At 37.2% G+C, this 16,783-nt stretch overlaps 1 protein-coding gene across 1 annotated transcript in view; it reads left to right on the forward strand.

The window, feature by feature from the left end:
• CNTN3 (contactin 3) overlaps positions 1-16,783 on the forward strand; it is a 410,001-nt gene that overhangs the window by 329,102 nt on the left and 64,116 nt on the right. The window contains exon 11 of the mRNA XM_042781845.1: positions 13,723-13,850. Coding sequence (XP_042637779.1) covers positions 13,723-13,850 — 128 coding nt within the window. The remainder of the gene's footprint in view (positions 1-13,722; positions 13,851-16,783) is intronic.

A 16,783-nucleotide genomic window follows, 5' to 3' on the forward strand; every position in this document is an offset into this window, starting at 1 on the left:
TCGAACCTTTCTATTAGCTCCAGTATTTTTTTTTTTTTATGAATCACTTTGGTTTTCTATCTACAGGATCATGACATCTGCAAATAGAGATTACCTTACTTCATCTTTGCCAATTTGAATGCCTTTTATTTTTCTTTCTTGCCTTATTGCCCTAGTTAGGATTCCCAATACAAATGTTAAGTAGAAGTGATGATAGAGAGCATCCTTTTCAGGTTCCTGTTCACAAGGGGAATGCTTTGAGTCTTTCTCCACTGACAATAATGTTGGCTGTTGGCTTTGCATATATGCCTTTTATTATATTGAGGATTTTCACTTCTATCACTATTTTGCTGAGCATTCTAAACAGAACTGGGTGTTTGATTTTATCAAATGCCTTGTTTGTGTTGATTGATGTGATCATGTGGTTCTTTTCTTTTGTTTATGTGGTGTATTAAAATGATTGCTTTTCTGATGTTGAACCATTCTTGAATAACTGGTATGAATCCCACTTGCTCAGGATGAATTGTTTTTTTGTTATGTTGTTGAATTCTGTTGGCTAGGATTTTGCTGAAGATTTTTGTGTCCCTATTCATGAGAGATATTGGTCTGTAGTTTTCCTTTTTAATGATGTCTTTCTCTGGTTTTCGTATCAGTGTTATGCTTGCTTCATAAAGTGATTTTTGGAGTATTCCATCTTTTTCTGTGTTCTGGAATAGTTCCAGTAGTACAGGTGTCAACTCTTCCCTGAATGTTTGGTAAAATTCTCCAGTGAAGCCATCTAGGCCAGGACTTTTTTGTGTGTGGGAAGATTTTTTTATGTCCTGCTCAATTTCTTCTTTTGTTATAGGTCTGTTCAAGTGTTCTATCTCTGATTGGGATAGTTTAGGTATGTCTTGTGTTTCTAGAAACTTGTCCATCTCTTCTAGGTTCTAGAATCTGTTGGAATACAGTTATTCATAACATTCTTTTATTATCTTTTTTATTTCAGTTGCTTCTGTTGTGATGTTGCCTTTTTCATTTATTATTCATGTTATTTGCATCTTCTCTTTCTTTTTCTTTCTTAAATTTGCCAATGGTTTGTCAATTTTGTTAAAGGACCAGCTTCTTGTTTTATTTATTTTCTCTATTTCTTTTTTTTTTGTTTCATTTTCTGTTTTGTTTATTTCTGCTTTGATCTTTATTATTTCCTTACCTCAGAATACTCTTTGTTGCTCTTTTTCTAATTGTTGGAGCTGTTGAGTTAGAGTGTTGATTTTGTTTCTTTCCTCTTTTTTGATTGTGCATTTATTGCTATAAATTGACCTTGGAATACTGCTTTCACTGTGTTGTCGTTATGTTGTTGTTATGTGCCATTGAGTCAAACCCGACTCATAGCGACCCCTTCTTGGGTTTCCGAGGCAGTATCACTATGGAAGTAGATTGTCCAACCTTCTTTCCGAAGAGTGGCTGGTGGGTTTGAACCACCAGCCTTCTGGTTAGCAGTCAAGTGCCTTAGGCACTATGTTACCAGAGCTCCTTTCATTTTTTTTATACAAATTGGATTAAAACTGTTGCTATCATTGTTGTTATTGTGTTTGCTCTGCAGAGAGTGTTGTCAGATGTTTCAAATGCTCAAAGAACTTTGAGCCTCAGAAAGGTTAGAAATGCCACATACAGTTGTAAATGAGCAGCTTAAATATTAATGGATGTCTATAAAAGATGATTGCCTAAGGCATGTAACTGCTAACCAGAAGGCTGGTGGTTCAAACTCACCAGGTACTCTTCAGAAGGAAGATGGGGCAATCTACTTCCATAGTGATACAACTTTGGAAACCCAACGAGGGGTCACTATGAGTCGGATCCAATTCATCAGCAGTGAGTTTGGTTTTTGTATGAAAAATGATGACTTTGGAATTAGAATAACAAAAAACAAAAACAAAACCCATTGCCATCAAGTCGATTCCAACCCATAGAGACCCTGTAAATTACAGAGTAGAATTGTTCCATAGAGTTTTGTGGGCTGTGATCTTTATGAAAGATCACCAGGCCTTCTTTCCAAAACACCACTGGATGGGTTTGAACTACTAAGCTTTGAATTGTATGTTGGTGATGAATAGTGAATATACCATGGACTCCCAGAACAATGAACAAAGCTTTTTCAGAGGAGTTACAGACAGAATGATCCATAAAGTAAGGATAGCAAGACTTTGTCTTCTTTAATTTGGACACATCATCAAGAGGGACAATCACTGGCAGAAAACCAGGCAATGTTTTGGACTCTATTACACATAACGTCACTAGGAGTATGAGCTGCCCGGACAGCAAATAATGGCAATGGAGCGCACATCATTTATGTCACCCAGGGACCTTTGGAATTGGAATAGTGGAGCCAAAACCATTCTTCCTTGCAGGAATTTGATGGCAGAGCAGGTTTTGTTAGGATTACTCTTGATTTGTGATAAAACATGTCCTTTATAGACAGAAGATTATTTCTGAATTCTTTACCTCTTTTGAAACAACAAAATATATTATTAAAAAATACCATGTATAAGATAGCACCTTTTGGTAGCGTCTATCATTTAAAGCTTTGGAAACTTCACATAGTTATTAGATGAATTGCATAAACTGAGTTAGCAATGAACCTGAAACTGGTTGGCTTTAGGAATCCTGGTGGCAGAGATTATACCCCTTGTCAGGGTTAAGTGCTGCAGTGAAATAACTCATCATTATTTTTGTCTTTGAGTCACAGATCAAAGTCTGGAAAGGACAAATCTTAGACTAAAATTTCTCAAATATGTTCTCTACATCAGTAGCACCAGTATCACTTGGAAACTTGTTAGAAACGCAATTCCTTGGTGTCCATTCAAGACCTAATTTGGTTGTTGGCCCAGCAGTGAGGATTTTAATGAGCCCTTGAGTGGCTGGTGTATGGTAAAATTTGAGAACCATTGACTTGAATAATACTTCTACTTCTCAACTAGGATAGGACAGAGGACCTTGATTCATAGTCCCGCCAGGGCTGCATATAATAGGGAGAAGAGAATTCCCCAAAGGACGTTCAGAGTATTGGTTAGTAAAGAAAAGGGAGCTAGTTTTGGACAAAACCAAAAAAAACAAATTCACTACCATTGAGTCAGTTCCAACTCATAATGACCCCTCCTTGGATTTCCGAGGCAGTATCTCTATGGAAGTAGATTGCCCAGTCTTCCTTCCAAGGAGTGGCTAGTGGATTTGAACTGCCAGCCTTCTGGTTAGCAGTCAAATGCTTTAAGCACTACGCCACCAGCGCCTCCTAGTTTTAGGCAGTCAAACAATATTTGGCACCTACTACATAGATAAGGGGGAGCTCTGGTAGCATAGTGCCTCCGGCACTTGACTGCTAACCAGAAGGCTGAAGGTTAAAACCCATCAGCCACTCCTCGGAAGGAAGATGGAGCAATCTACTTCTGTAGTGATACTGCCTCGGAAACCCAAGGAGGGGTCTCTATGAGTCAGGTCTGACTCAACGACACATAAGAGCAACAACAACACATAGATAAGGGAAACTCTGGTGGGGTATTGATACCACCTCAGAAACCCAAGGGGGGGGGTTGCTATGAGTCCAATCGACTCTAAGGCAGTGAGTTGGGTTTTTGGTTTACATAGATAATGCTTCCTTTTGATAAAAAACTATCTTCTATATCCCCTGTGTTGATGAAATTCTTCTTACGCATACAATGCAAGCATCTTGAGTCTTAGCATTATTGTTTGAAGTCATAGCTGGTTCTAGGCTTTCTTTTCTGTAAGTAGAAAGACATTCACTGGAGTAACACTTTCTCCTCTCCCTCCCCAGAACCTAGAAGATGTATCTGACTTGTGAGTTAGGATGGAAGACTTTAATATCGTAGCTTAGCAAACCACCGCCCACCCCCTAGCCCACTCTTTGCCTCAAACAGTTGCTGTCAAGTCTCCTCTGACTCAAAGCAACCCCATGTGTTTCAGAGTATAACTGAGCTCCATAGAATTTTCATAGCTGTGACCTTTTGAAAGCAGATCACCAAGCCTTTCTTTCGAACTGCCTCTGAGTGAGTTTGAACTTCAGGTTAGTAGTTGAGCATTTAACCATTTATGTGATCAAGGGACACCCCTGCCTGCCCATAGAGAGTACATACTCTGCTGTCCTTTCAACTGTGCCATAAAGGAGTTTACTTATGGAAGGCCTGTGATTGTCCTCCTGTGCCCAGAGGAAAGTCTGTGTAACCCCGGGAGGAAGTCTCAGAAAACCAGTGTTGCTCATCCAACCATTTTGCATCAGCTTCATCTATGATATAAGGTAGTGAAACTGAAAATTTGGATTTTCATGGATTTCACTCCTGAATCTATTTCTCAGGTGGAGAAGAATGGTATCAATCTTGGACCCTGTTGACCTTAATTATTTCCTTTGAGGTTTCCTTTTAACACATGAGATAATCATTTATTTTTCTTGTCATTAATTTACTACGTCATACATGTGGTTATTTTTAACTTTTGCAGATGCTCTGCTATATGAAAATGCAAATGTTTTAAATGGAATATTTCCTGAGCCTCATGACTTACTTACATGGCCAGTTTTATATAATCATTCAAATGGGAAATTCCCTTTTTGAGCCCTTTTATCCTATAATTGTGAAGCCAATTTAGAAGGAAATGATATTTAGTCATTGTAAAAATGTATGTAGCTCCAAGTGTGTTTGCCATGGCAGATAGGCATTTGGGAAGATTTTGTAAAAGTGAAGGAAATGTTTCTTTATTGTTGATTCTCTTCATATCAAATTTCTGCTCCCTGTAATATGTCCAACAGAATAACAAAGCCACATATTATTAGACTTGTGCTTACTCAGGGAGCTCTGGTGGTGCAATGGTTAAAGTATATGGCTGCTAACAAAAGGTCAGCAGTTTAAACCCACCAGCTACTCCACAGTAGAAAGATGAGGCATTCTGCTTCCATAAAGATTTTCAGCCTTGGAAACCATATGGCTCAATTCTATTCTGTCCTATAGGATCACTGAGTCTGAATGGACTGGATGGCAGTGGGTTTGGTTTGGTTCGGTTTGTGCTTAATCAAAGATAACATAATTAACTGCTAATACTTCCGCACCCTGCATCTCTTTTCCTTGGATATTTTCTAAGTAATAAATCACTAACCTAACATGGTTGAATTTATAAGAAGAAAGCCCAAAGTGGTGAAACTAAAAGAATAAAAATTCTAATGTTACTCTTTGTAGGTTATCTTTGAACTCAAGGGGAGAAGTTATTTAGCCAACCAGGTGGAGTGAGAGGAGTTATAAATCAGAACATATTCTCTATGCATGGTTTATCTGACATTTATTTTCTCATGCATTTTCATCAATATATATTTGTTTTTTTTTAACTGTCATTATTTATCTGGTAATATATGCATTGTGAGTACTCTTCTCTTACAGCTAATTGTAAGCATCCATCTCTTCGAATATGTACTCAGAAAGTGCCATCCAAAATAGCCTTGTTATTTTCTATACAGCTGTTTAATCATTACTATCTCATGTGATCTCATCTCCACTGAGATATGCATCCTGAGAAAATGTAGAGTTGCAGTGTGTTTGTTAAAATACAAGCTGAATAAATTACTTTAGTATTCAGAACATAAGCAAAGGAAAACAGTATTTTCAGAATCCCTGCTTTGTGTGTGTAATGCTCCATACTCTCCCCATTTCAGAACAAAATGTGTTATTATGGATGTTTAAATGTCATCATAAAGTACAGGTCAGTGTTGCCTAGACAACAATATACTTTCTGAGCAAGCAGGATTTCTTAACAGTTGTAAATTCAGTGTCATCACTGAATTACAGTATGGACCATTAGAGCAGCTTAGAGCAGTTAAGTTTACTTATCCCAGACTAACCATATACTGAACAAAGTTAAGTGAAATAATTAACCTCTTTTCCTACAAAAGGGAAGATCAATAAAAGGGTACATATGAATGTATATTATAAAAGTGATCAAAGAGTTAAAATGCCACTGTGATTTTATTCCAATTGCACATTTTTCAATGTAAAACCAGAGTATCACATTTCTGAATGTTTACCACATAAATCTGTATTTAACTTTTTGTGCCAAGACTAGAGTCACTCACTGCTATCTACATTTTGAGCTCTACCCATTTGTAGGAAAACTTTTTCCCAGGAAGCTTAGAAAGCAATTTCATTTACAGTGAAGTGGTATAAAATTTTCACTTCGGATCTCTGTAGGGAGGCATGCACTATTGAAGGTTTTCTGTTGAGAAACAATTACTCCATCCATTTGCTGAATATTGTTTATTTTTATGTTGTGCAAAATACCCTGTGGGCCTCTTCGAGTTTACTAGAAGAACCAATTTAAAAAGAAAATATCCAATTAACTCAAAATTTTGCAATGTACACAGAGTCTGCATTCTTTGAGAGTCAATATGTTTGTTTTTGAGTCTGCATGATTCCTAAGGTATTAGGCCTTGCCTTCTGACTGTTCCTCAGCTTGACATGGTTGTGAAGATAAGTTTGCTTGTTTAAAGTTACTAATACTAACCCCCTAAAGGATTTCTAGTTCTTCCAATATTCCAAGTAGTTCTATACCTGTAGAGAAAAGTAAGTTGCACTAATTATAGCATAAGAAAATATCTGAAATTGCCTCTCTTTGTTTAATGGTACCCAAGTCAGAACCACTAAGTATGAGCTCAGTATTTATTCACTCAACAAAGAGGCATTTTTAGTTTTTTTCAGTACTTGCTAATCTCAGAACCTGCTAGATGTCCCAGATTCCAGGAGCTTCTAATTCTATCTCCACCATATAATTCAGAGAGGATGAGTTTACCCTGTCATGTAAATGTCTTCACGATATTCTGATAGCATCTGCCAGCTTTTTTGCCTTTACATATTAAAATCACTAGCAAATAGGAATTTTTTAAAAAATAATGATAGGTAAACTTTATTGAGCAATCCTATTAGTCAAGGACTCTTGTCTTTGGGTATCGTGGCCAAAAACCTATTCCGATGGAATTGTCAATTAAAATGGTTTAGAGAGCATTTCTCATGATTATACTCTCTTCTTCCTCTGCTGAAGACTTTCTCCCTCAGTTTCCTCCTTCACCCTCTCCCTCCATCTGTTCTTCCCTCTTATTATTCCTTCTTTACTCTCTCTCTCTCTCTGGCTTCAGTCTCAAACTTTCTAGTGACTTTATTTATTTATTTTGCTAGTAATGGAAATACATTTGTATATGTTTTCAATTTTCTTATCCTAGAAGAGTCATTTATAACTTGTCTTCATCCAGCCTTCCACAACTTCCTCTTATTGATATGTCAGTATATATGTTGTGTGCTCCTGAGTTGATTCCAACTCATAACGATCCTATGGGACAGAATAGAACTGCCAGATAGGTTTTCCTAGTCTCTCTATATATGTATCTATGGAGCTCTGGTGGTGCAGTGCCTAAGGCATTTGACTGCTAACCATAAAGTTGGCAGCTCAAACCCATCAGCCACTCCATAGGAGAAATATAAGGCAATCTACTTCCATAAAGATTTACAGCCTTGGCAACCCAATGGGGGTCACTATGAAGGAATCAACTCAATGGCAGTGAGTTTGGTTTGGTTCAGTGTATATATGTGTGTATGTATGTATATGTGTGTGTGTGTGTGTGTGTGTGTGTATGAATACACTGCACACTTTCTGAATCTGTTTCTGTCATATTCATAAAGTTCTCTGTGCCTTGTAACTTGGCTTCACTAATACCCACTCTTCTACAATGACCCTCTTAAGGCACTCTTATGTGCTCACTCAACATGTTATATTTTGTTTTGTTTTTTAAAACATCTGTCCTGTCCCAAGCACTGTTCAGTGTTCTAGGAATTTAGTGGCAAGTGAGGTTGGCAGTTCAAACCCACTCAATGGCTCCATAAAGATTATAACCTAGAAATCCTTATGAGGCAGTCCTATTTGGTCATATGGGGTCACTATGAGTCAGAATTGACAGCATCCAATAACAAAAGCAATTCAGGCACTAGCTTTTCCTACAGAGAGCTTCACAGTCTACTCAAAGAGGAAAATATTACTTCAATAAGTATGCAGATATATAACATGTAATTTGCCAACTACTATAAAGGAGTTTTGATCAAATATAGAAAGGCCTAGTTCAGTCCATGGGGTTTAAGGAAGTAACAGAAATCTGCAGAGTGGGTACAAATTAAACAGACATAAGGGATGACTTTTGAAAAGGCCTTGAAGGAAGAGGAAGAATTAAAACAATTAGAAGAACGTTTGTGTGACTGGAGAAAAGCAAGCAAAGAGTAATTTTTGAAGACATAACAAGATTAAAGAGAGAGAAGTGCCTGATTATAGGATAGGAGTAAGATTTAGAATACGTGATGTCAGAGAAGGGGGATCTAAGCCAAGCTTTTGCAGGTGATAAGAAAGGATTATGTGATCTGATTCACATTTATTAACATTTACTCTGCATGTTTCTCAAAAATCCTCCAGTCTTTGTATCCAAAGTTTGCATTCAGTTTTACTTCTCTCAACCAAACCAAACTCACTATCATAGAGTCATTTCTGACTCATAGCCACTCCCACTGGGTTTTTGACGCTGTAAATCTTTACGGAAGTAGGTCTCCCTGTCCTCCTTCTGTGGAGTGGCTGGTAAGTTTGAACTGCTGACCTACCAGTTAGCAGTCAAGTGCCTTATCCACTATACCAACAGAGCTCCTTTTACTTCTCTACAGGGTTTCATATTTCAGTTTTTATTTCATACTCTTTAAGGTAATCTTTGTTCTCTGATAAGCTAAGATATAAATGCATTTTCCTTAAAGTTCTTTGATTACCTCTTTTAGAAAAGTGAAACGTTAGCATTTCATGATCAAAAAACTTGTGAGAATTTTCTAATGGAAGTCAGATATAGCCCCTTTTTACAGATACCTAAGGAAGTTCTACTAATGGAACCATTTTATACTTGCATGTGATACTGATGATATTATTTGACAATTTGCACATTCTGTTGGATCACTTTCCTTTGGAATGGACAGATGTGGATCTCTTCTTGTCGGTAGGCTAGGTAGATATCTTCCAAATTTCTTGACATAAATGAATGAATACCTCCAGTGCTGCACCCATTTCTTGAAACACCTCAATGAGCATTCCATCAATTCCTGGACACTTATTTTTCATCAATTCCTTCAGTGCAGCTTGGACTTCTTCCTGCAGTACCACTGGTTCTTGGTCTTATGCTGCATCCTGAAATGGCTGACTGTCACCCAATTATTTTTTGGTACAGTGACTGTGTATTCCTGCCATCTTCTTTTGATGCTTCCTGTACCATTCAGTATTTTGCCCATAGAATCTTTTAGTATTGCAACTCGATGGTTGAATTTTTTCTTCAGTTCCTTCAGCTTCAAAAATGCTGAACAAGTTCTTCCCTTTAGATTGTCTAACTCCAGGTCTTTGCACATTTCATTTTGACACTTTACTTTGTCTTCTTGATCTTGTCTTTGAAATCTTCTGTTCAGCACTTTACTTCATCATCTCTTCCATTCATTTAAGCAACTCCTTTCAAGGACAAGTTTCAGAATCTCTTCTGCCATCTATTTTTGTCTTTTCTTCCTTTCCTATCTTTTTAATGTTGCTTTTCTTTCTTCACGCATGATGTTCTTTATATCATCCCACAATTAGTCTGGTCTTTGTTCATTGGTGTTCAATGCATCAAATCTATTCTTAAGATGGTCTCTAAATTCACATGAGATCTACTGAAGTTTGTATTTTGGCTATCAGGGACTGGTTTTAATTTTCTTCAGCTTCAACTTAAACTTGCATATGAGCAATTGATTGTTCCTTCTATAGACAGCCCTTGGCCTTGTTCTGACTGATGATACTGAACTTCATCATTTCTTCCCACAGATGCACTCGGTTTGACTCCTGTGTGTTCCATGTAGTGAGGTCCATGTTTACGCCTGCTGTTTATAGTGTTGAAAGATGGTATTTGCAATGAATAAGTCATTGGTCTTGCAAAATGTTATGTCATTTTGGTCACAAAGGTCACATTTTCCAACTACTAATGCTTCTTCTTTATTTCCAACTTTTGCATTCCAATAATTAGTAATCTTGATTGTCTGTTATGTCAATTTCAGACTGTAGAAGTTGGTAAAAGTCTTCAATTTTTTCACCTGTGGCTGTAATGGTTGGATATACATTTGAATAATAGTAGTGTTCACTGGTCTTACTTGTAGGCCTATGGATATTATCCTATCACGGACAGCATTGTACTTCAGGGTAGATCTTAAAAATGTTCTTTTTGATAATGAATACAATGCCATTCCTATTCAATTTGTCATTCTCAGCATAGTAGACCATATGATTACCTGATTCAAAATGGCCAATACAAGTCCATTTCAGCCCACTAATGCCTAGGATATCAATCTTTTTACATTCCACTTCATTTTTGACAACTTCTTATCTTCCTAGATTCATACTTTGTACATTCCACATTCTGATTATTAATGGATGTTTGTAGTTGTTTCTTCTCCTTTTGAGTAATGCCACATTAGCAAATGAAGGTCTTGAAAGCTTTACTCCAGCCACACCATTAAGGGGACTCTAGTTTGAGGAGGTAACTCCTCCCCAGTTGTATTTTGACTGCTTTCCACCTGAGGTCCTCATCTTCTGGCACTATATCAGGCAGTGTTTCCCCACTATTCATGTTTTCAGTGGTCATTTTTTTTTTTCCAGAAATGGACCTAGCCACATCCTTCCTCCTTGTATGTCTTAGTCTGTAAGCTCCACTGAAACCTGTCCACCATAAGTGATCCTGTGTACATTGAGAGGGAACCACCAGAAATTCAAGCCAGATTCAAAAGAGGACATGGAACAAGGGTTATCATTGCTGAAGTCAGATGACTCTTGGCTGAAAGCAGAGAATATCAGAAAGATGTATACGTCTGTTTTATTGACTGTGCAAAAACATTTGACTATGTGGATCATAACAAATTATGGATAACATTGCAAAGAATGGGAATTCCAGAACACTTAATTGTGCTCATGAGGAACCTGTACATCGACCAGGAGGCAATCTTTTCATCAGAATGAAGAGATACTGCATGGTTTTAAATCAGGAAAGTTTTGCATCAGGATTGTGCCCTTTCAAAATACTTACTCAATCTATGTGTGGAGCAAATAATCTGAGAAGCTGGACTAGATGAAGAAGAACCTGATATCGGAATTGCAGGAAGACTTATTAACAATCTGTGATACACAGATGGCACAGCCTTGCTTGCTGACAGTACAGAAGACTTGAAGCCCTTACTAATGAAGATCAAAGACTGTGGATTACACCTCAACATAAACTAAAATCTTCACAACTGGACCAATAAGCAACATCTTGATAAATGGAGAAAAGATTGAAGTTGTCAAGGTTTTCACTTTACTTGGATGTGCCATCAAAGCCCAAGGAAGCAATAGTCAAGAAATCAAACAACCCATTGCCCTGGACAAATTTGCTCCAAAAGACCACTTTAAAGTGTTAAAGAGCAAAGATCTCATTTTGAAGACTAAAGTGGACCTGACCCAAGCCATGATATTTTCAATAGCTTCATGTGCATGTGTGAGCTGGACCATGAATAAAACTGCAGAAGAATTGATGCATTGGAATTGTAGTACTGGCAAAGAATGTGCTACAGACTGTCAGAAGAATGAACAAATCTGTCTTGGAGGAAGTACAACCAGAATGCTTCTTAGCAGCAAGAAGGACACTGGGAATTAGCAACCTTTTTAAAAGTAAATTTACCATACATTTGAATATATATGCACTCATGTATCAAATATATAAATCATAGAGCATAATAGTCATTCTAAGTAGCAAGTGAATGGCAAAGATAGTGATGACTTTAGGAATTCAAAGAGAGAATATAGTATAGGTTGACAAGTTGGTCAGTAAAGGTACATGGAATGGATTAATAGGTTGCTGTTGTTGTTAGGTGCTGTTGATTCAGTTCTCAGCAATCCCGTGTACAATGGAACAAAACACTGCCTGGTCATGTACCATCCTCATAGTTGTGGCCAAGTTTGAGCCCATTGTTGCAGCCACTGTGTCAGTCCATCTTATTGAAGGTTTTCCTCTTTTTCACTGACACCCTACTTCATAAAATGCATTATGTCCTTCCTTAAAAAAAAAAAAAAAAAAAAGCATGGTTTTTCTTCATAAAAGCATGATGTCTTCATGTCTTCCAGGGACTGATCCCTCATCCCTGATGTCCAAAGTATAAAGTCTCACCATCCTTGTTTCTAAGGAGCATTATGTCTGTACTTCCTCCAAACAGATGTGTTTGTTGTTCTGGCAGTCCAGGGTATATTTAATATTCTTCTTCGATACTGTAATTCATCAATAGCAGTTTTTCTTTGTTTTTCCTTATTTATTGTCCAGCTTTTGCAAGAGTATGAAGTGATTGAAAATACCATGGCTTCAGTCAGGCACACCTTAGTCCTCAAAGTGACATCTTTGCTTTTTAACACTTTAAAAAAGTCTTTTGCAGGAAACTTGCCCAATGCAATGTATATCATTTGATTTCTTGACTACTACTTCCATTGACATTGATTGTGGATCCAAGTAAAATGAAATCTTTGACAACTTTAATTAATTTTTCATCCATTTACATGATGTTGCTTATCTGTTAGCCCATTCTCATTCTTCTTTCTAAGTTCAAATGTCAGCTGTTTTGAGAAGCTTTTCCAAACCACCCTACTATGGTAGAAGTAGATAAAATATCTACTCTATGGTGTCTCCTGTCTGTCTCCTTCAGGATACTTCTTCACAATCTAAAAATTATCATATTTATTAATTTTATATATCATATACCAGAATATTATTTCCATGAAGGTAAGGACTACTGTTTTGCCCACACAGTACCTACACCTAGTATGCACTCGTTATTTAAAAAAAAAAAAAAAAAGCAAAGATAACCCAAATCTGCTGCAGTAAAGTCAATTATAACTTATGACTACCTCATGTATTACACTGCAGAACTGAGCTCCATAGGTTTTCTTTGCTTCAATCTTTACATAAACTGATTGCCAGGCTTTTCTTCCATCCTTCCTTCCTTCCTCCCCCCTTCCTTTATTTATTCTTTTCTTCCTTTGTTCCTTAATTAATTGGCTATATGCTAAAGCTTTAAGAACTTTATGTATATGCTCAGAAACACAAAAGTGATGTTCATTTTGGTTGCCTTGTTCTTTGTAAGTCTCCCAGGTAACTGTACAAAGATCCTTTTGAAGAATTTGGGTTCTTCTCAGGTGTAGTATAATTGCCCAAATACATAATGGAAGACAAGTCTCTTATTTCTCATACACTATTTAAAATGTAAGGGAAATTGTGTCATGACAACTTTTAATTTTCTCCAAACTGATAAGACCAACTCGTGAGTAATCTACCATACCACATATTTTTGGAAAACATTTCACACTTATGTAATTTGATAAGGCAATCCCAAAATTAGTTGCAATGTCATAGTAATGCTGTTTAGTAATGCTGTGTAAAAATATCATGCATAGTTTGAATTAATAGAGCATGTTTCCTCACTCAAATATGTGTTTATGTGCAAATTTACTTTTAATTTTCTTTGTTTCTAAGAAAGATAGGACTACATTATCATGCCTTAAAAATTCCAGCTTAAAGCAACTTATCCAATAAAACTTTTGCTATTTATTTGGGAAAACCCACTATTACACATTTATTTGTCTAATTTGTGTTTTCTTTAGAATTTCTTTTTTTAAAGATGGAGGACTCAAAATCGCCAATGTGACTAAAGCTGACATTGGAACTTATACCTGCATAGCAGAAAATCAGTTTGGAAAAGCAAACGGCACAACACATTTGATTGTTACAGGTATGTGCGTTTCTTAAAAGCTACTTTACATAGGGGTACATATCTTATAAAATTCTATTAAATTAAGAGAAAGTTTGTGTTTTCCACAATATGTAGTTTAGTTCGAAAGTAGAACCTCTGTTTGCACTTGTGTTATTTTTAAGAAGTAAAAGTCAAGGGACCAACTCTTAATACTTCTACTAAAAAAAAAAAATCACTGCCATCAAGTCGGATCTGACTCATAGCAACCCCTCTTTGGGTTTCTGAGGCTGAGCTCTGGTAGCATAGTGGCTAAGACACTTGCCTGCTAACCAGACGGCTGGTGGTTCAAACCCACCAGCCACTCCTCGGAAGGAAGGTTGGGCAATCTTACTTCCGTAGTGATACTGCCTCGGAAACCCAAGGAGGGGTCGCTATGAGTTGGGTTTGACTCGATGGCACATAACAACAACAACAACATCCCTACAGAAGTAGATTGCCCAACCTTTCTTCTGAGGAGTGGCTGTTGAGTTTGAACTGCCAGCCTTCTGGTTAGCAGTCAGATGCCTTAGGCACTACGCTACCAGAGCTCCTAATACTTCTATAAAACACCACAGTATAAACCTGGGAACACATTGATTGCTGCGCTGTGATGATAGGCATTAAGAATTACTAATAGCAAATGCTGATACAGATTTTTACTTTATGCTTTTCTATTATGTCACATCTTTTAGGTACACATCTTCTTTTTTCATTATCTTTGATATTTTTCAGTAATGTTAGAGCCCATGGAATAATCCTTAATATCAGTAAGCATTACTTAGAGTGGTGTGTATATTTTATTTATTCATTCATTCATTCATGAAAACAAGTTGACCACCTCCTACATTTCAGTGTCTGTCAATTAACTGGTAATATCTTCAGTTGTTGCCCTCCTGAATCTTACATTCTACTAGAGGAAGAAAGAAAGAAACAGGGATAATAAATTAGTTAAATATTAGGAGAGAAAAATATTACAAACAATTGAGAAACTAAAGAGAAGTATATGAGGAGAGGTAAATTGGAACATGATGTGGTATGATCAGAATAGGCCTCTTTCCAAAGGAGGGATTTGAACAAAAATTTACTGGAGAGGAAGAAGTGAACCAGTAGATTCCTAGGGAACTATCATGTAGGGGCACTGAAGACCATTGTTAGGATTGTAGCTTTTAATTGGAGTGAAAAATGGAACCAGTGCAAGGTTGTGAGCAAAAATGAAATGATCTGAAATACACTGTTAACATCACTCTAGCTGCTCTGTCGAGAACAGCCTGTGGGGAATCAAGGGTAGAAACTGGAGACGTCTCAGAGGCCACTGCCAGAATCCAGGCTGGAGGTGATAATGTCCCATGTGAGAGGGGCAGCAGAGGAGTGGATGAGAAACTCTACACATATTCCACATGTAAAGCCAATAGGATTTGCTGACAAATTAGATGTGAGGTTCAAGTGAAAGAAAAGAGATGAGGTGACTGCAGGATATTCTGTGAGCAAAAGGAAGATTGACAGTCCAAACCACTGAGAAAATGGGAACAAGTGGGAAAGGCTGGCGACTGGACAGATTTTGGGAGAAGGAAACTCAAGAGTTCAGTTTTGGAGGTATTAAATTTGGTTTGTTGGATTCAGTATTCATAAAGTAGGCCAGGGTATTCTGCAGTAATAAGGAAATTCAAGATCTTAGTGGATTAATACTTTTTGCTTGTGCACAAAGTCCACAGTGGGTCCTCTCTGCTCACCTCCAGCATCTGACCCTGGAAAGGGAAAGAGGACAAATAGATTTGCCCATGAGTTCTTCCAGGTGTCTGCCAGCCAGTACCAGCATAACTTCCACTTAGATCTTCTTACTATGCCGGAATTCAAAAGAGTTAAGAATTTAATTCTACTTTGTGCTCTGAAAGAGGAAAATGGGAAATAGTTTTGAACAACATTAATGTCTATCTCAACATTCAAGTGGAGCTGTTGAGTAGGTATGAATTTGGATTTAGGGAGAAAGGTCAAGGATGGAGGTATACATTTGGGACTAGAACAAATCTCTGAAGACAGAGAAAAAAATAAAAAGGCCAAGGACTGAGCTTGAGACACTCCAACATTGAGAAATTTAAGAAAAGAAACACAAAACCAAACCAAACTCACTGCCATCCAGTTGATTCCATTCATAGAGACCCTATAGGACACAGTAGAACTCCCCCATAGGATTTCCAAGGCTGTAAACTTTGACAGAAGCAGGCTGCCCATCTTTCCCATGCAGAGTGGCTGGTAGGTTTGAACAGCTGACTTTTGATTAGCAGCTGAATGCTCTAATGACTGCACCATCAAATACCTTAAGAAAAGAAAAGGGACCATAAAAGGAGACAGAAAAGAAGTGAATAGCATGTAGGAGAAAAAAAAAAAAGAGTGTGGTGTCCCCAAAACTAAGCAAAGAAAATGAATAAAGAGAAGACAGTGAGTGAGCAAGTGTAGTAGATGCTGCTAAGGTCAAGTGAAATGAGGCTAAAGGATTTACCTTTGGAATTAAAGCAGGATGGTTATTGGTGACCTTGATGAAAGCAGGTGGTTTGGGGACCAAGGGACCCTAACTGGAATAGGTTAAAGAGAGAATTTAATAGAGAAATAGCAAATATATAGATGATTCTGAGGATTTTTACTGCAATGTGGAGGAAAGAAATGAGGAGTAGCAATGGGAAAGTGATGACCTCAGAAGTTCAATTCACTATGAATGGAAGGTCTGTGGGTGTGACAACAGGGAGGAGGAACTGCAGATACATATATTCACATTGGAGGAAACAGGTATTAAATAATATTACATCATAGTACTCATCTTTTTTTTTTCTTTTTCTTTCTTTTTAAACTCTTCTAACCATATTTTGCATAGAGTTTTTCAAATTCATGGTAACCTTAAATGTGTGAGTCTATTTATATTGGTGATAATGTATTTACCA

Source organism: Orycteropus afer, unplaced genomic scaffold (genome assembly GCF_000298275.1).
Source record: "Orycteropus afer afer isolate SDZICR_OR568_19922 unplaced genomic scaffold, OryAfe1.0 scaffold00180, whole genome shotgun sequence".
NCBI classification, from domain to species: domain Eukaryota; kingdom Metazoa; phylum Chordata; class Mammalia; order Tubulidentata; family Orycteropodidae; genus Orycteropus; species Orycteropus afer.